Source organism: Castor canadensis, chromosome 11 (genome assembly GCF_047511655.1).
Source record: "Castor canadensis chromosome 11, mCasCan1.hap1v2, whole genome shotgun sequence".
Taxonomy (NCBI): domain Eukaryota; kingdom Metazoa; phylum Chordata; class Mammalia; order Rodentia; family Castoridae; genus Castor; species Castor canadensis.
The window spans coordinates 20,047,016-20,069,991 of record NC_133396.1 but is presented as its reverse complement, the minus strand read 5'-3'; the positions used below and the strand labels follow the sequence as shown (position 1 = coordinate 20,069,991).

Below are 22,976 nucleotides of genomic sequence, written 5' to 3'. Positions count from 1 at the left end.
TAAATTGGCACTGTGTTGTGCCCATTTGACGTATAGAAACACTGAGGCCCACACCTATTAAGTGACCCACCTAGGGTGACAGCTGGAATCCAAGATGCTAGTTGGTCCTTCGTCAAAGATCGTATGTTCAGCTCCTGGAATCTGGGGGAAGAAATGAGGCTCTCTCTCAGGCTCCAATGCTTAGGGGAAAGGAACTGAACACGGGATGTTCCCGTGGTGTCTGGGCGCCTCAGCACTGTCAGGTTTCAGAGGGAAGAGCATGACATGCAGTAGATGCTGCATCAAGGTGGCTAAATACCCTGCTACTTATAAAGCTCCCGGAGTCTCTTCACCTTGAGCAAAAGGCACCTCCCATTCCGCAAGGCTCCGCCCCGACTTAATGGGCCAGTGCACTTTTGCCCTTCCCATAGGGTTGTCTATCCTACCCAGGTCCTGTAGGGGGCAGACTCATGCCAGAAAGCAGGCCACCTGCTGGGTCCCAGGCTGGAGGGACAGGCTCCTAGAACACGGTCCCAAGAGGCCTCCATCTCCAATGTTGGGCAGAAAATTTGGGCACTTTGGGAACAGGGCATGACTGAGGGCAGAGATCCAGGCCTGAGACTCCTTTGGTGACTGTTACCTCTCTCTGGTTTGGGTGACAGCTTTGGGAATCCAAAAAGACCCAGAATATAAGAAAGGGTATCTCATTGTCCCAAACCAGAGAAACCTATGGGTAGACTAGGAAGCAGTGTCACAGTAGGGCTATGGTTGACAGGGGGTGACAAGGTACTGTTCCAGTATCTTCCATGTCACTGTCAGAGTCTGTGTGTCTCAGGAGCTGCCTGGGAACCTGCATCCTTTGGATGGTGTTCCTGGGGCTGTTGGTGTCTGGGGTAGAGCAGGACATGTAGGGTGTACCCTTTGAGTAACTCCTAGGGGCTCTGGGAGAGCTGGGGACACTTGTCTCCTTCCACAGAGTTTTGGAGGGGACAATGAGTAGGTGGCACTACTGAGACTCATATAGGCACCTGTTGGGGTGGACATTTGGGGGAGTTGGCAAGGACGGGGCATTCACTTGCTGGTCTACTTTTATGAACAGAAATAATAGCCCTATGTCTTCTTTCATCCAAGCATCTCGGAGCAGCTTGAAAGTAAAACCCACAGCACAGAGCACGGTTAATGACAGCCTGGAGCCTAAGGCCTGGCCACAGATATGCTGTTGTTAGCAAGAAGAGCATTAGATCGGCGGCATACCAGCCTCTGTAAATGCAGACTACTGAATCCAATCAAACAGGGTGTTTAGGGAATTTGTTTTGTGGTTCAGTTAAATGATCCTTGAATCAAGGGGACGCGGGACACTGAGGTACCAGTTCCCAGTGGGCCTGACGGTGCGTTTCCCACAAACCACAGGTTCTATAAGCAATAAGGGAGAGAAAGGATGCTCTGGAATTCTCCAGACCATAAAAGCTGGGTAAGGGATGTGAGGGACTTAGTGGCTCTGAGCAGGAGGCCCTGGACTCTTCCAGATGGGAGCTGTCAGTGAGTGCAGATGTGCAGAAAGAGCTGGCCCATTGGGCAAGAGGGCTGTGGGCCCTGGGATATGAAGGCAGAATTTGGCTGCAAGAGGACTGGAGAGGTATGACTTCGGACTGGAACATGGTGGTTTTCTGGGTACCTACCATGGCAATAGCCATTTGGTGCAGAATCTCAAGGTCTTGGGTAATTGCCAAAACCAGGGAGAGAGAAAAAAACACGTTTGTATTTTGGAGGAGATGAGATTTCTAGAGTATTCTGGGCCTGGCAAAGGGGGAGTTTCCAGGCCTAATCAGGGTAAGGTCAAGGCTGTGGGGTTCAGGACCATGCTAGGGGCAGGCTGTGGGGGAGCTGAACACCCATGAGCCTTGTTGAGTCTAGAGTTTTGGGAGGAATGACTGTTGAGGGCTCTGGCCATTCTTCACCAGCTGTCTTGAAGATCCTTGTGGTAAGGCAGCCAGGGAGTGGGGGAATGGCCTCCTTGGTCATTTAGTGGTATTCAGGCTATCCTGAGCCTGGTAAGGCCTGGTGACAGTGGACATAGGTGGAGGTTTGGAGCACCTGGCAGAGCGGGAAATGGAAGAGAGAGACTGGCAAACCCTGCTTAGGAAGGTCTGAGTCACCCTGCTGAAGGCAGCTGGGATCAGGGTGGAAAGTCATCCAGATGGTCAGGACCAGAGGGAGGACAACTTATTTTCTGTAGCTTCAAGTACTGCTCACTGGGCCTAGAAAGGCAAAAATGGCAGCTGCTGAGTCCAGGGTATAAAGGAACCGAAAGGCATGTTCTTCCAAGGGAAGCCTGATATACCTGTCTCCAGTATTATGCAGTGACACACAGTGACAAGCCACAAGAGAGGAGGAAAGGGACAACTGCATGTCACTTGGTCAAGGCTCTCAAACAGTGATCTTTCTCACTGATGGCTGTCACACAGCTGAATCGATATTGCAGATAGATACTAATATAAATGTGTTCCAAAATTACACGTATTTTTAGCTGTTAAGTCTGGCAATCCTGTCCTCCTCAGGTCTGTGAGTGACCTTGAGTCTTTTACCACCAAAACTGAGTGACACCTTTCTTGGATCCTTTGGAAAAATTAAATCAGTAGTTAGAAATATCTTAATTGTAAGTCTTTTTTTTTAGTTCCCATGCCTGTTCCTGCATGTCTGGACTAGAATCTGACATAAGCTGACAGCAGATTTGTCAGGAGCTGTGGAAATGGTTATTTGACAGAATATATAGTAACTGGGCTTTTCTGGGGAGGGGCCAAGAATCCCAGGTGCTTTGTGGCTTGAACAAATTGAATTCTTTGTTACAAGGTAAAAGAAGCTGTGTGGGGGAAAATCAGCTGTGGGTCCTCAGAATACTGGGTGGGTCCTGGGTAGGATCTGAAGGCATTTCTTACATGCCTTGTATCCTGGGAAATTCTCTAGGATCTGTGCGTGACCTCAAGGCTGACATGAGCACTATGAGAAGGCTGAAGCAACAGGCTGCAAGAGATGCCACTGGCCTTCTTGAGTGATCTAGTGCCCACTGGCAGGTGGCCTGGTCTGCTTCCTCTGCTGCTTTTTGGGGTTTGTTGGTGATGGTGGATAGCACATTCTGTCCAAAGTCCAGAAAGGCAGAGAAAGAGAGACCCTGCTTGGACATTTCCTCCTTGGACATATTGTGACAGGCCATCCTGTGCTCTCTGCATTGAAGGGGCTGCTCAGAGCTGGGCAGTAGTGGATTTAGGCTTGATGTCTTGGATCTTGGTCCATGCAGAACTTTGGCTTTCTGATAGAAGCTTATTTAAAGGTGGGCAAAGACATAGCTACAGACACAGCAGGTAATCTTGAACTTGATGGCCTTCCAATATGTGCTTGGGAAAAGCCAGTCTTTTCTGTTCACACAGCAGCATTTCCTCTCCTTCTCTGTCATGGTGGACAGAGAATATCCTTTGAGCACTCTAACTGGCACATGTGCCTGCAAGTGGAGTGGGAGCTTTGGGGGGAACTTCTAGAGTAAGGGTAACAGGACAGACAGAGAAACCTGGCCAAGGGGACTACTGCACCTCTGGACACAGTCCTGGTTACTGCCTCTTTGAGAAGTTGTCTTTTGTTGGACATCCATGTTAGGCTGCAACAATCAGTATCCCATTAAACCAGGGCAAGTAGTTTGTGCCCTGAAAATATCACTTGACCTTGGTTCATACTTCTGTGGGTTCTCTGAGCAGTTTTGATCCTTGAAATCTGTGAAATAATTTCCAGTTTATCAAGTGCTTTTTTGCTGTAGTTTTTACAATATTGTGGACTTTGACATGAGCTCCATTCACTTGTTTGGAAGACTGAGGCTCAGAGGAACTGAGTAGCTTGGACCCAGGGCTCTTGTCCCTGTGTTCTCTAAGTTCCTTCTGCAAAGTGAAGTCTTTGGTTCAGTTGGCAGAGATGTGATTTCAGCCTGAACATACGGGGATGTCTACTTGGTGTTCAATGACAGTGCACTTCTGAAAGGGCCCTTCTTGGAAGTAGCCCTGGAAGGTAAATCAATGTGGTCATTCTACACACACCATTGTTCTTGTGGGCTGAGATGTTAGAGGCAAAAGGAGAGCCTGAAATCCTTGGGTGTTTTGAAAGAAAAGAAAACTCAATCATGAAATAAGTTTAATCTCCTTAGCTCCTCTTTATTCTGTAGTTGAGTGACACAGAAAGGTCGAGGTTATAGAGGATGGTGAATGAGTCACAGTTACATTCAAACAACTCCTGGGCCCCGTGGGCTGTATGTGGGCACCAAATCCTATCATGTCTGAGCTAGAAGAAACCCCAGCTCATCGTCCAGGCCCTCCTTTGTTCAGGCGAGGCAGTCTGAGGCCCACAGTGGATAGGGCTCATACTGGGAACTGGTACAGAGCTGGACCTAGAGGCCAGGTCTTCTGACCCTTAGGCCAGTACACTTTTGATTGACATTAGAAAGAATGGTCTCAGAATAGGATCCTATTTTGAGCTAAAACCTGATGAACGTCTCCTTCCATTCCTCCTGGTTTACTCAACACTGAATACTGGTTGTTCTATGGAGCTGGGTTATCATGGGAGGAGATGTTTTCCTAGAGCTCTCCTGGGAGATGACTGACCTGTGAGCCTGGTTCTCTACTGTGAATCGAGTATTTGTTCCTATAGGCCTCACTTCTTCCTGTGATGTTACAGCTGCCAGGGTTGGAGAAGGCAGAATTCCTCCCTCAAATCCCCTCCATACTTCACTCCTGGAGGTGGCCATGGAACCTACAACACAGATAAGGCAGGGGACTGAGTGTGACTGAAAACCCATCTCCTTTGTCTAGCTTGTCACCTGCTCACAGTTAGTTTTCTAGATTGCTTTCCCTACAGCCCTGGCCCATGTTGGCCTTGCTGATGCATAGATGAGAATGGCAAGACCATTGGTGCAGCAGACACCTTACTTAGTTGCCCTGAGAGAAATCAAGAACCACAATACAGGGACTGAAAAAGAAAATTAAAGAAAACAGAAAAGATTAGATGCCAATCAGCTAGAGACTCCAAATAGAGAACCATGCTACTGCCCTCAAGTCAATTTTGCAGGACAGGTACTCTGTGTCACACATGGGGCAAATTGGGACTTGGGTATATGAAGGACTTGTTTGGGTGGCCCCAAAAGAGGCAGCAGACTCTGTGCTAGTTGTCCTGGAAAACAAAGTGGAAGACTTAAAGGAGATAAGTTCGGAGCCCAGGCTCTGTCCTGATAATCCAGTGATTCTCAACTGGAGGCTATTTTTCCACCCTCCCCTTCCTGGGGGCTTTGGAACTGTCCAGACATTTTTGGTTATCACAACCAGGGCAAGGAGTTGCTACTGGCATTAGATGGTGGAGGCCAGGAATATTGCCAAACATTTTGCAAGGCACATAGCAGCCCCAAACAACTTGGAATTACCCAGCCCACAGTGTCAACAGTGCTGGGTCGAGAAGCCCTGCAACAGGATAATCCTAGGCCCTACAGGAAAGCTGGGAGACCGGCAGCAGTGAGGAAGTCATTGTTGAGGCAGCTGGAGCTCTGGAGAAGAGGATGTCCCTGCTCCCCCTCTCCCAGGAGGGGATACATGGAGCTGCCCCTGGGAAGACTGCTCTCAGTCACCTTAGTGTCCATCACATTGGGCGAGGTGTGTCTGCTACAGTCAATCCTCCTCCTTGAGTAATTTCACAGGGAAGCTTATAAAGTATTTTAAGAGGTTGGGAATTACAACTTCAGAAGCACATAAATGCTTCCATAAACGCCAGCCTTGCAAACCAAACATCTGAGAGAAAAATGAGCAGGTTCCCCAAGCCTTGGGAAACTCCATGTTTCAAGGTGGAAGAACCTAGTTTATCTTTGGTCCTTAACTCTCAGCTTGCTTAAGTATCTATCTGGCAGTATTTGGTTTCTTTCTTCTTATACCTTCTTTGACACTGGCCATCTCTGTGCCCTGTTGAGGTCTGAGCAGACTAGTTCAGAAAGCTGAGGGCCACAAAGCAAACTGCCTTCCAGCCCCAGCCATTGGTCCAAACACATGGATCCATAGTGGCAGAAGACTCTCCATGTGATGAGCACATGGACTGTCTAAGGATTGACTATGGGATACCTTCTTCCCCCCACTGCCACCATACTGAACCTGGTGGGTGCAAAGGCCTCAGCAACCCCACTGAAGTGCCCACACCTATGATCCTATGCTGGCCCCATCATACACTATCATCAAAGACTGTCCTTATAGCCTAACCAACACTTCTATAGCACCCAGTGGCTTTCAAAATGTTTTTACTTGTGTCTTGTTTGATCCTCCTTATATTTGTGTGAAGCAGGCAGGACAGGGTGATGATTTGTACGGTTCCATTAAGTACACTGAAGATCCCAGAGAAGAAGGGATATGCTCAGTGTCATAGGACAAACAGAGGTAGGATTTGAACATCAGCCTCCTATTTCTTAATTCTGATCTCAGTTGTGCAGGGAAGCAGTGGGGCAAAAGCGTAGGATTTGGAGTTTGAGAGCTCTGGTTTCAGATCCAAGCTTTTCTACTCACTTCCTGATCACCTTGAGCAAGCTTTTAAACCACTGTGAGCCTCAGTTTCCACACTGGTAAAATGAAGTCACTGTTAGCCACCCCCCAGGATTATTTTAAGGTGTAAATGAAAGATGTATGTATTAGCCTGGCACACAATAAGTGCATCAAGAATTTCAGTTCCCTTTGCTCCCTTTTCTCTGCCCAGTGGCCCAGGCATAGATGAGCAGCTCTGAAGGTGGGGATAGGGTATGGGGGTAACAGATTGGGCTCCTCAGGGGAAGGCAGGTAGGGAGGGCAGGAACCAAATGTCATGTATGAGGCCACTCCCAGTTTATGGGATCTGGGGCGAAGACTCTTTGAAGTGGCAATAAAATTCAGTCTGCTAGGAAATAACAACAGCTGAGAGTCCTGACTTAGCAAACCAAATTCAACATTTTTTTTTAACAAGGAAAGGAATTCTGGATGGGTAGCAAAAATCACATTCTAATGAGATTAGTTTTCTGGGGATAGGAAAGGGCTTTCCCAAGAGCCAAAGATGTGTAACATGCCAACACCCCATGGAAAGTATATATAAGTGTTCCAGAGAGGCCTGGAGAGTACAGAACTCAAGCTCCTTGTTAAGCTGCAACCTTCCTCACTAGCATCATGGCCACCCAGATCTGCACTCCGACCTTCTCCACTGGGTCTGTCAAGGGTCTTTGCAGCACGGCAGGTGGCTTCTCCCGGGTGTCCTCCATCCGCTCTGTGGGCTCCTGCAGGATCCCTGGTCTGGCTGGTGCTGCGGGATCCATCTCTTCCTTTAGGACAGGCCTCTCTGGCCTTGGGAGTTACTTGCCTAGCCCCTACCTGTCTGCTGGGAACCAGTCCTCTGCCTTTGTTGGGAGCGGCAGCTGGTTCGGCGAGGGCTCCTTCAATGGCAATGAGAAGGAGACCATGCAGTTCCTCAATGACCGCCTGGCCAACTACCTGGAGAAGGTGCGCCAGCTAGAGCGGGAGAACGCTGAGCTGGAGAGCCGCATCCGTGAGTGGTATGAGAGTCAGATCCCATACATCTGCCCGGACTACCAGTCCTACTTCAAGACCATTGAGGACTTCCAGCAGAAGGTAATAGGGACCTGGCACCTCTCCAGCTGAGCAGCCCAACTCCTGGGAGGCATCTATGTCATCCCCAAACCTTTCCAGATGGGACTGCAGTTTATAGGGATTTTTTTTTCTGTAAGGGTGAGCTTTTCTCTCTAGGGCCTTGGATTCCTGGGGAACCCAGCTTCCTTTGCTGGTCTCTCACATGTACCCTGTTGCTGGCCATTCTTCACTTCCCCTCACTGTCTCAGCTTAGGGAGGGAAGGGACATGGACCAAGCCCTGGGTACAACATTGTGCCTTACACTTTTCCATTTGGAGAGATAGGAATTATTGGACCCATCTAATAGATAGGGAGGTTGAATTTTGAGAGGCTTAACAACTTGTCCAAAATCGCTTAGCTGACCTCATGTCTGCTTTACTCTTGTATATCCTTCTGGGCCACCCTGGAGGAGACAGATGTCAGGATTGATGGTTACTGATGGCTTTGTAATGTCCCTCCTGTGGCCAATGCTCCCTCTAGGCCTGGGATCCAGGTTCTGGGCAGGGAACCAGAATGTGCTGCCTGTACTTGGAAGCATGGCCTCTGTGAGCTGGGTCATCCCCTTTCTGTCACCCTCACACTGCTGGGCCTTCTCCAGCTCATGGGAAGCCTCTTGTTCTGCAGATCCTGCTGACCAAATCTGAGAACGCCAGGCTGGTTCTGCAAATTGACAATGCCAAGTTGGCTGCTGACGACTTCAGGACTAAGTGAGTGAGTGGCTCAACCAGGGGAGGCTTGCTGTGCTGCCTGGCCTCTGTCCCCCATCTTTGGGTGCTAGTGAGGTGGGAATAAGACCAGATGGACCTATAAATGGGAAGATGTGGCATAGGCCCTGGATCCCTTCCGGGTCAAGGGAAAAGACTACTATGCTTCTGACCCTGAATCAACCATTACAGCTGGCAGAAGAGAACTGGGGCTCCCTGCCTGGGTTTGGCTTCCCTTGCTGCAGATTTGGCAGGGCTCTGTGTTTGCAGGTATGAGACGGAGCTGTCCCTGAGGCAGCTGGTGGAGGCCGATATCAATGGCCTACGCAGGATCCTGGATGAGCTGACCCTGTGCAAGGCTGACCTGGAGGCACAGGTGGAGTCCCTGAAGGAGGAGCTGCTGTGCCTTAAGAAGAACCACGAGGAGGTGAGGCTGGTGCCACCTGACCTTCAATGGTTCCTGGGCAGCTTAGGAGTCCCTGCTGGCCTTTGGGCCTATTGTTTGCTAGGAAGTGGATGAAACACTTTGCATTTCCTTTCATTCCTACAGTAATCCAGAGTTAGATACTATTACAAGCTCCATTTTACAGACAAGAAGACTGAGGCACACAGAACTTAAGTCATTTGCCTGTGGTCACACAGTGTCCATACCTTCCTCATGACACTAAAACTCCATTTAGGCTACAGTGACCGATAACAGTTCTATTTGCCAGGTGTTTGTACCATCTCATTTAAATCTCCCAGCTCCCGAGGAGGTAGGTACATGCTCATGGGGAGAACTGGGCTCAGCGAAGTTAAGTATCCTCTCTAATAGCACACGCTGGCATGGAGGGAGGAGAGTTTGAACTCAGATCAGGTGAATTCCCAAACAGGCATTCTTTTCACAACTTTAGCCATCTCACTTCCTAACTGTAGGAAGTCAATTCACTCCGTTGCCAACTTGGGGACCGTCTGAATGTGGAGGTAGATGCTGCCCCACCGGTGGACCTCAACAAGATATTGGATGACATGAGATGTCAGTATGAGACTCTGGTAGAGAATAACCGCAGAGACGTGGAGTCCTGGTTCAACACCCAGGTTGGCTGCAGCTCTAGGGGGTGGGGTGGCCCCAAGGAGCTTTACTTGGTCTCACGATGCTCTGCATCTCCTCTTATACTATAGACTGAGGAGCTGAGCCAGCAGGTGGTGTCCAGCTCGGAGCAGCTGCAGTGCTGCCAGACAGAGATCATTGAGCTGAGGCGCACGGTCAATGGCCTGGAAATTGAGCTGCAGGCCCAGCAGAGCATGGTAGGTGGCCTCTGCCTGAGTGACTGGCCATAGCTCATGGCGGACCCCCTGACTTCCCATCCTCAGCATGTGGCCTGATCACAGCCACATGCAGATACCCAGGGTTGGGATAGGGTCTGGGGTGGGATTCCTTCTGCTTGACAGCTTTTTTTCCCATTGCAGCGGAATTCCTTGGAATCCACGCTGGCAGAGACAGAGGCCCGCTACAGCTCCCAGCTGGGCCAGATGCAGTGCCTGATCAGCAATGTGGAGTCCCAGCTGGCTGAGATCCGCTGTGACCTGGAGAGGCAGAATCAGGAGTACCAGGTGCTGCTGGATGTCAAGGCCCGGCTGGAATCAGAGATTGCCACCTACCGCCGGCTGCTGGAGGGTGAAGACTGCAAGTGAGTGGCCAGCCGACCCTGAGAGCCGGGCTGGGGGATGGGCTCCACTCAACCCTCAATGTGTCAGGCTCTGAAGTGGTTTTAGCAAAGATGAAGGTGATGGTGACAAAGCTGCGGTAGATTTCTTCTGATCTTTCTGGGTCCCAGTGAACATGCCAACCCAACCCCCCCCATACCCCCTTTGAACCATTTTTTTGTTGTTATTTATTTTTGTGGGGGATTCAACTGAGGGTGTTGAGCAAGATAGGCAAGTGCTCTACAACAGAGCTAACCTCCCACCCCTTGGACCATTGGAAGTTCTTAGTCTTCTGTTTCTCAGGGATTTCAGAGGCACTGAAATGGTTTGAGGCTATTTGTTTTCATTACCTACCCAATAGCTCACTAAATCTGTTTACCATACATCTAAGTCCAGTGATCCAATGCCAAGTTCACCCTGAATGTTTTATTTTCTGCAGGCTTCCTGCCCACCCTTGTGCCACGGAATGTAAACCTGCTGTGAGAGTTCCTTATGTCTCCTCTGTGCCCTGTGTCCCAACTGGGCCCTGCACCCCAGCTCCCCAAGTTAGCACTCAGATCCGTACCATCACTGAAGAGATCAGAGATGGGAAAGTCATCTCTTCCAGGGAGCATGTGACGCCTCATCCGCTGTGAGCAGCCATGAGGCTCTCTGGGCAGTGCCTGAGCCACAGGAAGGAGGACACCCCTATGGCTCCTGGTTACTAAATGATCCCACCCTTCTGTAGAAGGGCCCTCCGCTTAGCAGGTTTTTCTACCAAAGTTCTTCTTCTATTGTGCTTCTGGTCTTAGCTGCACTTTTCATGCTATGCAAAACCAGGTTCCCCTGGAAATGTACCCAATAAAGTGTGTTCTCTTGGATAGCAATCTTGGCCCTGGCTGGTTCTGTTGGATCTTATGTGGTTAGTAGTGGGGTGTTTGAACAGGGGATGCAGTGAAGTTGCTGGGTTTGGTTTCAGGGCTGTCTTTTCTGGCTCTGAGTGGTAGGAAGTAACAGTGATTCAACATATTTAACAGAACCTAGGGATTCCCTAGGCCCTGCTCAACCAGAACAGACACTGACGCCATTGGGACAGGTGCTGACAACAGCTTCCCTCTCAGCCCTGCCTGAGGGTGCCCACTTAGGGCACCTGAGAAGAGTCAAAGTCTCCCTATCTAGTCCTCCTCAGTATCCCTGTCTCGATTGGGTGGTTACCTCTTCTCTTTCCACCTTCTCCTCCCTTTCCTAGTCCCTATCTTCTTGCTGCATGACACTGGGGATTGTTCAGGAGAGGGACCAACCAGACAGGGAAAAATTCCAGGCAGCTAGTCAGAGCCACCCACACCAGGGAGTGGCATTAGGATGAGCTGGAAGGGAAGGCAGAGGGCCAGGTGAAGTGAAGGGTGCCAGGGACAGTGCAGTGCAGGGGCTCAAACATAGAGTGTGGGAAGGGACCAGCCAGACCTTGAGCAAGGTTCAGAGTGCCTGGATTCTAGCCAGGCACCAGTGGCTCATGCCTGTTATCCTAGTTACCTGGGAGGATGAGATTGGGAGGATTGTGGTTTCCGGGCAGCTGGGCCAAATGGTCTTGAGACTCCATCTCTAAAACAACCAGAGCAAAATGGACTGGAAATGTGGCTTAAGCAGTAGAGTGCCTGCTTTGCAAGCTCAAAGCCTTGAGTTCAAACCTCAGTCCCACCAAATAAAGAAGAAAGAAAATAAAGAAGGAATGCCCTGAATTCTACTGCTGAGCTATGTAAGTCCGGCTGTGGGGGCCTAACCAGGCTAGGCCCTGGATACCCTGCTGGTCAGAGAAGCATGGCCTGTGAGAATTTTGAGGGCCCCACACTGCCCCTTTGTCCCTCAACTCATTGTTCAGTTGACAGCACAGGTTCAGAGAGGGAAGTGACTTGCCCTAAATCACACAGTGATGAGAGCTGGCCATTATCCAGCTATTCTGTCTTTGCCTCTGGTTCATACTTGAGGCTAATTCCTCCATGAGAAGACCCTGCCCTGCCTGTGTCACCAGGTAAATTGGTGCTAAACCCAAACACTTAACCTCCTACTGCACAAGCCAGAGGTGCGGCAAAGGCATCTCCGACCCCAGGGGAAAGATGTGCACAGGCAGAACCAAAGCACACTGCTCACTGCCTGGCTCTGCTGCTCTGCAGTGGGTGCCCAGTTATGTAATTTTATTTTTCTGGCTCAGTGGTTCCATCGCAAAACGGAGTTGCCAAGAGGCAGTACTGGACAATGTGTGTGCATCCCCCAAAATGTGGTAGCTATTAGTGTTGGTGTCAATAAAGACGAGGAGTCCCTTGATGGAGTGGGGAACAGGAAGCCCAATGGGTGGGCCAAGCACTTTGCTTTGGGGTGGAAGGATGTGGGTGTGGGAGGTGCTATAAACGGCATGCTTCACACTGGACAGTGAACCTAAAACCTCTGCTTCAGTGGACCCAGAGGGCTAGTCCATATAATTCTTACCCCTGCCTTGTTCCCTCTCTTCTTCACCCATTTTGCTGCCTGAGGTCTGCACCCTTGGCTGTGGTCCATAGCTGAAGGGATGGGGTGGAAGGGCGGGCATGTGCACAGAGCATCACGCTCCTGTGTGGAAATAGCCAGAGGTCAAGGAATGGATTGAGCCTTCTGTTTGGGAAGCAGCCTTACCACTGTCTCTGAGCAGACAGATCACATGGTAGAGTTGTGACCTGACAGGTAATCATGCCACCAATGCCTTGCTTCCTACAGGGCTTTCTTTTTCCTTTTTTTCTTCTTTGTTCCCAGACAGGATCTCTTTATGTAGCTGGTTTCAAACTCACAATCCTCCTATCTCTACCTCCTGAGTGCTGGGATTACAGATGTGCACCACCATGTCCAGCTCAGTACACTTTTTATAATCACTCTACAGGTTGTAGAGGGTACTCACAGGCTCATTTCATGCATACGACAGTCCTATGTGCTTTTGGGCATTCTATTTATACATCTTTACTTTGATTTTTATTGTATTAGCCAAGCACCAGCATCAGTATAGGAATATCTCCTATGCTTAGCCTCACACTCCCTTTTAACTGAGCTCCAACTGGGGCCACTGAGTGATGTGCAAGGCAGAATACAACACTACTATGCAGTAGGTACTGACACATCCAAAGTCACACAGTGAGTCAGGCATGGTGACACAGGCTTGCAATCCCAACACTCAGGAGACTGAAGCAGGAGGGTCAAGACTTCAAGGCTAGTCGGAGCCACACAGCAAGTTTCAGGCCAGCCTAGGTTACAAAGGGAGCCCTGTTTCAAAGACAAAGAAAAAAACCCAAAACAATGACAATAAAAGATAAAGTCACACAGTGAGTGACAGTCCTAGAACACTTTCTCAGATCTTTTGAGTCTAATTCTATTATTCTTGAGAGAGAGAAGAAGAAGAAGAAAGAAGAAGAAGAAGAAGAAGAAGAAGAAGAAGAAGAAGAAGAAGAAGAAGAAGAAGAAGAAGAAGAAGAAGAAGAGGAAGAAGAGGAAGAAGAAGAGGAAGAAGAGGAAGAAGAGGAAGAAGAAGAGGAAGAAGAGGAAGAAGAGGAAGAAGAGGAAGAAGAGGAAGAAGAAGAAGAAGAGGAAGAAGAGGAAGAAGAGGAAGAAGAAGAAGAAGAAGAAGAAGAAGAAGAGGAAGAAGAGGAAGAAGAAGAAGAAGAAGAAGAAGAAGGAGGAGGAGGAGGAGGAGGAGGAGGAGGAGGAGGAGGAGGAGGAAGAAGAAGAAGAAGAAGAAGAAGAAGAAGAAGAAGAAGAAGAAGAAGAAGAAGAAGAAGAAGAAGAAGAAGAAGAAGAAGAAGAAGGAGAGAGATGATGTGAAACATCATATTTTCCCTAGAGTGGTTTCAAGGCAGTTGATCTCTTTTGTACGTTCTAGATTTATCTGGCCATCTTCCTCGTTTACACATATTCATGTTTCAATGAGGAGGTAATGTGCCCCACTCATAGCAAATACTGTGCCAGACAATGCCAGGCTCGGCTAGGGAGAAGTAGAGGCATTGGAAACAGTTGGGTGTTTTCATGCTTCTCAGGCCCTGAATTTACACTAGTGGGCAACAGGAACAGTTACCACAGAGGTCCCATCCAGGTATGGAGACCTCCACCCCACACTCCCAGGATGAGCTCCAGGGATGAGGGTAACAGGTGTGGAGCAGGGTTTGGGGTTCTTAGGAAGGGGGAAGATTGTTGAAAGTTGGGATGACAGGGAAGACTTTAGGGCAGATTTGTATTTGATGTAAGTCTTTAAGGATGAGCAGAAAAAGGAAGAAGGAGGGCAAAGAGTATTTTAGGGCATGACTGAGTGTATCCATGGCTTGTGATGGTGACATTAGGGACCCTATCTAAGCAGAGTGCAGAGATCCTGGAAGAAAAATTATTAAGTTGCTATAATGAAACACCCTGAAAGCTGTTGATTAATAGGGGGTAGGGGGTAGGGGGTAAGGGTAAGGAAGTAATAGAAGGGGTTAATCTGGTTAAAGTACAATATATTCATGGGTGAAACACCATGGTGAAACCCCTTCAAACAAGGAAAATATACATTTAAAAAATGAAAGACTAGAATGAAGAGTAGGCTCTCATGGGGGATGTGAGGGGGAAGGGTAAATGGAGAGGGCAAAGGAGGGGGAACAAGGTAGATGTACTTTTTATACTTGTATGAAAATAGAATGATGAAACTTGTTGAGATTATTTTAAGTAGTGGTGAGGGGGGTGAGAGAGAATGATGGAGGGGATGAATCTAACCAAGGTGTATTGTAAGCATATATGGAAATGGGACAATGAAACCTCTCTGTACAACTAATATATCCTAATAAAAATGTTTAAAAAAGATAATTGGTAAACAATGTTTTTGATGATAAGTGATTCTAAGTAGGTATTTTGTTCTTTTGAAATGAATGCTAAGAGTGAAACAATTTATAGGACACTTTACAGCTTAAAAAATTACTTGTATTTTTTTTTGTGCTACTGGGGTTTGAATTCAGGGCCCCATACTTGTAAGGTAGGGGCTCTACCAACTTGAGCCACTCCCTTTCTGTGGCTCAACCCAAAGCTCAGTTCTGTGTTGGGTATTTTTGAGATACAGTCTTGTGTTTGCCCAGGCTGGCTTCAAACTGTGATCCTCCTGATCTCTGCCTCCTGTGTAGTTAGGATTTCAGGCATGAGCCACCAGTGCCTGGCACTTATATGTTTTTTTTAAAAACTGAATTATCTAAAACATCTTATCAAGAATTTGTAGCACACCTTTAGGACTAAATTGGCTCAAAGGACATATTTCCTTTGGGCAGTTGGCTTTTGTCCTCTTCCAGAGGGCCTGGCTTGTTTGGGTAGGTGCAGTTCCCTGCAGAGATGCCTAATTCCTTCCCATCTTGGAATCTCTACCTCTTTATTTCTAAAAAGTAGGATTCCTAAGGCTGACTGTTTTTCTCCCTTCCTACTTACTTTTTTGTCTTTCTTTCTTCTTTCTCTCCCTTTCTATGCTCCCTTACTCTTATAATCCTTTCTTTCTTTCCTAAATTAACACAGTTGAACATGAGCAAATCATTTATCCCACTCATTCATTCATTCATTCATTCATTACTCATTCTGAGACATATAGGAGCCCAGGACTATGCTTGTCTCTATAGGGGATATGGCTAATACCCAAGTCAATCTCTACCCAGTGCTCTGGGAAGATGAGACTGAAATGCAAGACAATCAGAGACAGCAGCCAATGGAGGGCCAAGAGATCCTCCACCAGTCACTACTATGGGTGCTCAGCATTAGGAGGGCATAGGAGGGCTAAAGCAGGGAGCAGGCTCCAGGGAGAAGGGCTGCTGGGACTGGACCCCAGAGGCAGTGGAGTAGGCCCAAGGTCTGAAGCCAGAAGGCCCGGGCTGTTGTCTCTCTGAAAGCCCTTGTGGATCTTGGATAAATCATTCATTGAGTCCTCCTGTGGAAGTCAGCACTCTTCTATTCATGTCTGTGTTACCTGGGGAGCTTCAAGGAGAGAGCATACCTTGAAAAAGGGCTGGTTCTGCTGACTGCTGTTCACTGGCTGTGTGACCTCAGGCAGACTCCTGAAACATTCCAGGTCTCAGTTTACTTGTCTAATAAATGGGGCTATCAGTGATGCTGATCTCATGAGGTTGTTGTGAGGACTAAATGAGAGAATGCATGGAGAAAGTGAGCACAGGACCCAGCAGGTGCCAAGTGCTCAGTGAAGGATGGTTGGTCCCATTGACTGTTCGGGAGAGCATTCAAATCTGAATCACATTTGGTCCCCTTCTGGGCAGCACAGGTGCAAAAGACTGCCTGGGAATCCACGTGACCCTGGGGCTATGCAGAAAGCACAGGGTTTTCCAGGCTTCCTTCTATGGCTTCTCTGGGCTGATGGCTCCAGGGTGGCCCTTGCTGAACCTAGAGCCTGTTCCCAGGAGACTGTGGATTAGTAGGGCGAGGTGGAGCCCATCATCCACACGGGTGGGAAACAAACATCCAAGGAGACTCAGCCTGGCCCTCAGCTCAGCTGCATGCTTTGCACTGAGGCATCGATCCCCAGGGAGGAGAGGTTGAGACAGCCAATGGGATGCTAAATTGTGCTGGGTGGGTGCTGTCATGTAGAAAGGGCATAGTGACTAATCGGAGCTCTATATCTGGAGGCCCCAAATCCACGCACCTGGCTCATGGGACGGTGACCTGTGTGCTCAGAGCTCATCCACGCTCTGTAATGACAGCTGCTTGGCGTCGCCAGTCCCAGTACAAGACCACACTTGTACCAGGACCAGCAATCACAGCAGCTGCCGCTATGAGTGCTTACCAAGAGCAGGTGTTGTTGGAGATTCATCAAACATATTATGTAACCTGCGGGAACAGGTATATTATGTTCTTCCCAGTTTATGAAGAGGAAACAGAGACCCAGAGAAGTGAAAGAAGTTGGTTTGTGGTGGGGCTGGGAATTGAACTCACAAGTTCAGAAGTAACCATAATGCTGTGCTGCTTCTCCTGGGACACCAAATGGTGCAGGCCATCGCCTGGGGGAGTCCACCCTGACTCTCTCTGTTCTCCATGGACCCCATCGTGTCCAGGAGCCTGGGATAGGATTCCAGGTTTTGCTAGTCACCAGCTGGGAGCACTAAGCAAGTTCTCGTCATCTCTGCCAAAGCTTCAAAGTAGGGACCATAAGCCCAGGATCACAGAGCAATTCTGGGGATTAAGTGAGACCACACCTGGGGAAACACTGAGTGTCATGCCTGGGTCACTGCTGGTGCTCAGCTCACCATCATTTTCCTTATGGAATGATAATCAGTGTCCCTATGAGAGTAAGTAGGACCCCAAATCGCAGGGCAAACCAGGAGGCAAGCCCCACAGGGTCTCACCTGATGAGGAGACCCACCACCAGCTCTACCTCCCCTATCACTCAGCCCTCAGTCTGTCTTCCAGGTGTCACTTGCTTTCAGATTGGATTTGTTAGATGTGTCATCAAGCTTTCCAGGCATTGGCTCACCCAGCTCCCACAGTAGAGACAAGCCTGAGAAGGCCAGGCTCTTTGTGCCTACTGAAGAAGCCTGGGAATCAAGGACACACCCTTACCTCCCCCTTCCTCAGGCAACCAGAAGGAAAGTCTTCTCAATTTTCCATCCATTGCTGGGGAAGTCATGCTCTCCTAGACATGACCTGTTCATGTCACCAAGAACAAGTGTCCAATGAGCTGATTGGTCATTTTGGCTGGAGCTGAAGCTACATAACCTGAATGAACTTCCAGGCAAGGGAGGGGGTAGGGGAGTGTCCATCAAAGCTCTGCTGTACTGAGAGTGACCAGATGTCCCATTTTGTCAAGGATTCAGAGTTCCTTATAATCAAAATCAGAACAGTCTTGGGGACACTGGAAGAGTTGGTCACTATGGCCATATCTTCTGAGTCAATTCAAGAGCCTTTTATATCTGTGCAGGGCTGTAAGACCACTGCCTTCCTGCTACCTTCAGGCCTGATGTTCCCTGGAGCCAGCCCATCAAAGGAGACAAAGCAAGGCAGTAGCTGGGCTCCCACGCCTGCTTAACGAGGAGGCTGAGGTCTTGGCTCTGATGACAGGCGGCTTTGAAGAACCGACAGAGAGACTTAGTCTTCCCAGGGACATGGGGTGGTGGGGGTGAGTCTCCGTGTAGTCACCAGTCCAACGGGGCTTCTATTTTATGAGGCCATGAAATGTTCAGGGGAAGCTAAATAACAGGTTAATGAGGGGTTTTGATAGAAAGCGGTATTAACTTTAATGAGGAGAAAACACTTTGTAAGGGCCAACCAACACCCTCTGGGGCAGAGGTATAAAGCCTGGCAGAGGAGCGGCTTCTCCACGTTGGGGTTTCTAGTCTCTGAGATCTACCACTTGCATCTGGGCTGTTGCAGCAATGGCTTCCAAATGCCTCAAGGCCAGCTTCTCCTCTGGATCCCTCAAGAGCCCAGGTGGGGCTAGAAGTGGTTCAACACGTGTGTCCGAGATGTACTCCAGCAGCTCTTGCAAGCTCCCGAGTCTCTCCCGAGGGGCTCGGAGTTTCTCTGTGTGCTCATTAGGGCTGGGCAGAAGTGGCTACCGGGCCTCCAGCTGCCTCCCTGCTCTCTGCCTCCCCAATGGGAGCTTTGCTACCAGCTACAGTGTGGGTGGAGGCTGGTTTGGGGAGGGCATCCTCACCGGCAATGAGAAGGAGACTATGCAGTCCCTGAACGACCGCCTGGCCAGCTACCTGGAGAAGGTGCACCAGCTGGAGCAGGAGAATGCCAGCCTGGAGAGCCGCATCCGTGAATGGTGTGAGCAACAAGTGCCCTACATGTGTCCTGACTACCAGTCCTACTTCCGGACCATTGAGGAGCTCCAGAAGAAGGTGAGAGGTTCAGAGTGGCTTTGGTTGCCCAGAAGCCTGTAGTCACCAGCTTTGCATTGAAAGCCAGGACCTGTGTAGTGGTAGCCCTGCTCCCCTGGGACATGTTCTGTGGCCTCTTTTGTTCCTCCCAATAACCATATGAGGGAAGTGTCATCAGCCCATCACACAGATGAGAACATAGAGATTCAGGTTGGTTAAATGACCCAGGTGGCAATTAGTAGAGCCAGAGCTTGAATTTGGGATGTGTGAACCAACAGCTGGTGTGATCTTTGGTACCCTTGTCTGCTTTTATGAGTTTTAATTTCCTCATTTTCAAAGGTAAGTGGATTGGATTTGATGTGATTATTACAGATTAATTTTCCTATCAGTGACTCGGAGAAGTTTCTTTCTTGCCCATCCCACATCTCCTGAAAGTCACAGCTGGATCCTGAAAGGGTCCATTTATGATCAGAGAATCATAGGGTATTCTGATGACAATGATATGCTTCAGGTTTCCAGCAGGTCTGGGAGACAGAAAGGCAGGAAAACACCTCATTCCACCATCTGGGCCTTTTCTGCAGCATGTCCACATCCTGTGTTCTGGGCCCAGGTTACAGGTCACAGACAGACCACAGCGGGAGGGCCCTTAGAGATTTCACAGTCTCATCCCTCCAGCTGCCTGCAATCTCTTATGGAGCCTCAAACTTTCAGCAGCCCAGGATGAGCCACTACACCCGTCTAGGGGCAGTTCCTGCTAGATCTGGTGTGCTTTCACCAGCAGAATGCCCATGCTTATACTGAGATCACTTCTTTATGTCCCCAGACACTGTGCAGCAAGTCTGAGAATGCTAGGCTGGTGGTGCAGATTGACAACGCCAAGCTGGCTGCAGATGACTTCAGGACCAAGTGAGTGGTCCTGCTCACTCTTGGTTGGGGGCTGGCCTCAGGGTCTCGGCTACATTCAATCACTGAGGCACAAAGGCAAGGTTCATAGTACCAGGCCAGTCTTTGTTGGGTCCTGACTTATATACAAAATGAAATGCTGCTGCAGACAACTTGTTCTGTGCCTGCAGGTATGAAACAGAGGTGTCCCTGCGGCAGCTGGTGGAAGCTGATATCAATGGCTTGCGTAGGATCTTGGATGACCTGACCCTGTGTAAGGCAGACCTTGAGGCACAGGTGGAGGCCCTGAAGGAGGAGCTACTTTGCCTCAAGAAGAACCATGAGGAGGTAAGTGTGGGGGAGGAGTTGAGCATGGGGCAGAGGTAAGCATGTGGGAGGAGGTGAACACAGGGGATGCAATCAACTGGAAAGTTAATGCTGACCCTGGTCTGTGTCACAGGAAGTGAACTCACTGCGTTGCCAGCTTGGTGATCGGCTCAACGTCGAGGTAGATGCCGCTCCTCCTGTTGACTTGAACCGTGTTCTGGATGAAATGAGGTGCCAGTATGAGACTCTGGTGGAGAATAACCGCAGGGATGCTGAGGACTGGTTTGACAACCAGGTAGGTACCTGGAAGCAGGCAGTGCAACAGAGGCACATGTCTGTTGCATGGGAGTGACCCTGGGGCACTAGTCTCTATTTTGACCTCACTGTGCAACCTTGGCCAGGTTTCTAAGCAACAAGTGTGAAATGATCTGGGTGATCTGGAAGGCCCTTCTTGAATGATGATTCTAAATAGCCCCTGTAGACGTTTGAAACTGAGATCCCAGGGTTTCTGACCAGGGCTTGTGTGTATGTGTGTTTCAGACTGAGGAGCTAAACCAGCAGGTGGTGTCCAGCTCAGAGCAGCTGCAGTCCTGCCAGGCAGAGATCATGGAGCTGAGACGCACTGTCAATGCCCTGGAGATCGAGCTGCAGGCCCAGCAGAGCATGGTGAGCTCTAAGGTTGGGGAGGAGCTTCTTCTTGACCAAGCCTAGAAATGCACATCCCTCCAGCTTCCGTGTTCTGACCAGAGGCAGGATCCAGGGGTTCAAGTTCTTGATCAGCAGTGCAGAGAAGAGGAATGAGGGACAAGCCCCAATCACAAACTCCCTAGTGTCAAAAGACAAGAGATCTGTAGTACCCGACATGTTTTGGCAGTAGCTCCTCCACTTGTGTAAACAGATCCATTTTCTGAGTAACTGTCAGCTACTCAAAGATGCCATTTAACAGGGAGATACTCTATGGATCGAAGAGGCTGGTTGGGCCATCTCAAATGAGATGTCTGACTGTGGTTTGTTCCAGCTTAAAGTGATGCTCTGAGCTCCTGTTCTGGGATTCTGAAGCCTACTGAGACCCAGATGGATCTTATTTGCTCTTTTTCTGACCTCTAAACTCCTTCTTCCTTCCATAACCCTTGCCCTCTCAGAGAGATGCTTTGGACACCACCCTGGCAGAGACGGAGGCCCGCTACAGCTCCCAGCTGTCCCAGATGCAGTGCCTGATCAGCAGTGTGGAGTCCCAACTGGGTGAGATCCGGGCTGACCTGGAGCGTCAGAACCAGGAGTACCAGGTGTTGCTGGATGTCCGGGCCCGGCTGGAGTGCGAGATCAACACGTACCGGGGCTTGCTGGAGAGCGAGGACAGCAAGTGAGTATCACTGTATTTTCTCTCCTCTTCTGAACAGTCTCCATAGTTCTGGGATGGGGGGGGCACTACATGGTGTTCGTCCTGGGGTCTCCATTTCTCTTTCGGTAAGGGGGCAGGATTCGGTGATTTTCAAGTTGGCACATTCTGGGATGTGTTCAGAGTTATCAAAAATAACACCTGGAAAACCATAGTAACCTGACTCTTTTTGGTCTCCTAGGCTCCCATGCAACCCGTGTGCCCCTGACTACTCACCCTCTAAGTCAAGCCTCCCCTGTCTTCCTGCTGCTTCCTGTGGTCCTGGTGCAGCCCGCACAGCCTGCAGCCCCCGCCCTGTTTGTGTGCCCTGCCCAGGGGGCCGGTTCTGAGAGTAGCTGACCCAGAAGGTTTTACAGTCCCTTATCTCTATGGAGAGCCCAGACCCAGGCCCAGGCCCTGATAGGGCTCACTACAAATACATGCCTTAAAGTTTCTTAGAGCTGTCACTGAGGCTGGCTACCCAAAGGCCTCAACACTTATCATTTCAATGGGCACAAGATCTCTGTTCTGAGGATGATTCCTGGGTCGGGCTTCCTTTCTGGGTGTGTTCCAGTAGGTTCTGAAGTGCAATGCAGGGTGTCTGTTGGTAGAACAATAAAGGGTGTTTGTTCTGGCTCTGGATGACTGACTCACATTGTTCCTGTGTTGGTTTGTGTCCTGCTGGGTTCAGGGAGTGAGAGTGTTGGGCAGATGAACATGGGATGTTTGGCCAAGGGTGACTTTGGGGATGACAGGGTCCTTATGACCCTGATCAGGGTAGCTAGAAGCCTATAGCTTATAGCCAGCCTAATTTTTGGCTGGCTTCCCTGATGAAGACCTTTCTCTAAGATTTCAACGTGGTGACAGGTGTTACCAGACCTTTCTACTCTCCCTCTTAGTATGCATGGCCACCCTTGGGATTCCAGCACAGGACTGGTAAAAGTAAGATCTGTTTAAAGGGAAGCTTTTTAGGTCCTCATCAGTGCCTCACATCCAGGATACTTTTACGGGTACATTCTTATCACCTCCCCTCTTCCCTTTGCAGTCCTTTCATAAAGCCCTTCTGATTCAGCAGCAATCCTTAGCAATGCATGTCCTACCACACACATGAGATGGAGAGTGAGCTGGCCTTTGGGACTTAACTCAGATGCTCTTGCCCTTAGGAAGCTTCTGCACATTCTCCTGTGTTCTTGGCATCCGATGAGGCATACAACAAGTCAAATGGATATGGGAGCTCTAGCATCTTGGCCTCAAGGCTCTCATTCATGCCCAGAATATCTTCCTTAGCAGGCTAGGCAAGCACCAAGTTCTACCAATCCCAATGCAAAAGGGACAGGGGTGAAGGTAGCAATTTCTAAGCTAGAGAGAAGGACATGTGCTCTTCAAAGATGTCAAGAGTACCTGCTAAGAAGCCTGAGTGATATTTAGAGGGCTGTCATAATGCAAAGGTGGGGAACAGACTGGTGAAAGGATGCTAATGAGGCAAGCCCAAGACCTGCCCCTTCTGTATGTCTGT

The 22,976-nt window shown here is 49.3% G+C and overlaps 2 protein-coding genes across 2 annotated transcripts; both read left to right on the top strand.

The window, feature by feature from the left end:
• Positions 1–7,112: 7,112 nt before the first annotated feature.
• Krt36 (keratin 36) lies at positions 7,113–10,911 on the top strand. The gene is made up of 7 exons (XM_020152062.2): positions 7,113–7,637; positions 8,280–8,362; positions 8,630–8,786; positions 9,275–9,436; positions 9,521–9,646; positions 9,809–10,029; positions 10,485–10,911. The coding sequence occupies exons 1-7, from the start codon at positions 7,179–7,181 to the stop codon at positions 10,678–10,680; spliced, it is 1,404 nt and encodes a 467-aa protein (XP_020007651.2). The 5' UTR covers positions 7,113–7,178; the 3' UTR covers positions 10,681–10,911.
• Positions 10,912–18,423: 7,512 nt separating this feature from the next.
• On the top strand, positions 18,424–22,102 carry Krt35 (keratin 35). Its single transcript, XM_020152063.2, has 7 exons — positions 18,424–18,894; positions 19,697–19,779; positions 19,947–20,103; positions 20,216–20,377; positions 20,623–20,748; positions 21,225–21,445; positions 21,663–22,102. The coding sequence occupies exons 1-7, from the start codon at positions 18,424–18,426 to the stop codon at positions 21,808–21,810; spliced, it is 1,368 nt and encodes a 455-aa protein (XP_020007652.1). The 3' UTR covers positions 21,811–22,102.
• The last annotated feature ends 874 nt before the right edge of the window (positions 22,103–22,976 follow it).

What these genes read in the sequence shown, in the direction of transcription:
- Krt36 (XM_020152062.2), top strand. Translation starts at nt 7,179, where the DNA reads ATGGCCACCCAGATCTGCACTCCGACCTTCTCCACTGGGTCTGTCAAG. An exon ending in GCTGACGACTTCAGGACTAA is followed by an intron (nt 8,363 to 8,629) that starts GTGAGTGAGTGG and finishes CTGTGTTTGCAG; the next exon opens with GTATGAGACGGAGCTGTCCC. An exon ending in CTGGAGGGTGAAGACTGCAA is followed by an intron (nt 10,030 to 10,484) that starts GTGAGTGGCCAG and finishes TATTTTCTGCAG; the next exon opens with GCTTCCTGCCCACCCTTGTG.
- Krt35 (XM_020152063.2), top strand. Translation starts at nt 18,424, where the DNA reads ATGGCTTCCAAATGCCTCAAGGCCAGCTTCTCCTCTGGATCCCTCAAG. An exon ending in GCAGATGACTTCAGGACCAA is followed by an intron (nt 19,780 to 19,946) that starts GTGAGTGGTCCT and finishes CTGTGCCTGCAG; the next exon opens with GTATGAAACAGAGGTGTCCC. An exon ending in TCAAGAAGAACCATGAGGAG is followed by an intron (nt 20,104 to 20,215) that starts GTAAGTGTGGGG and finishes TCTGTGTCACAG; the next exon opens with GAAGTGAACTCACTGCGTTG.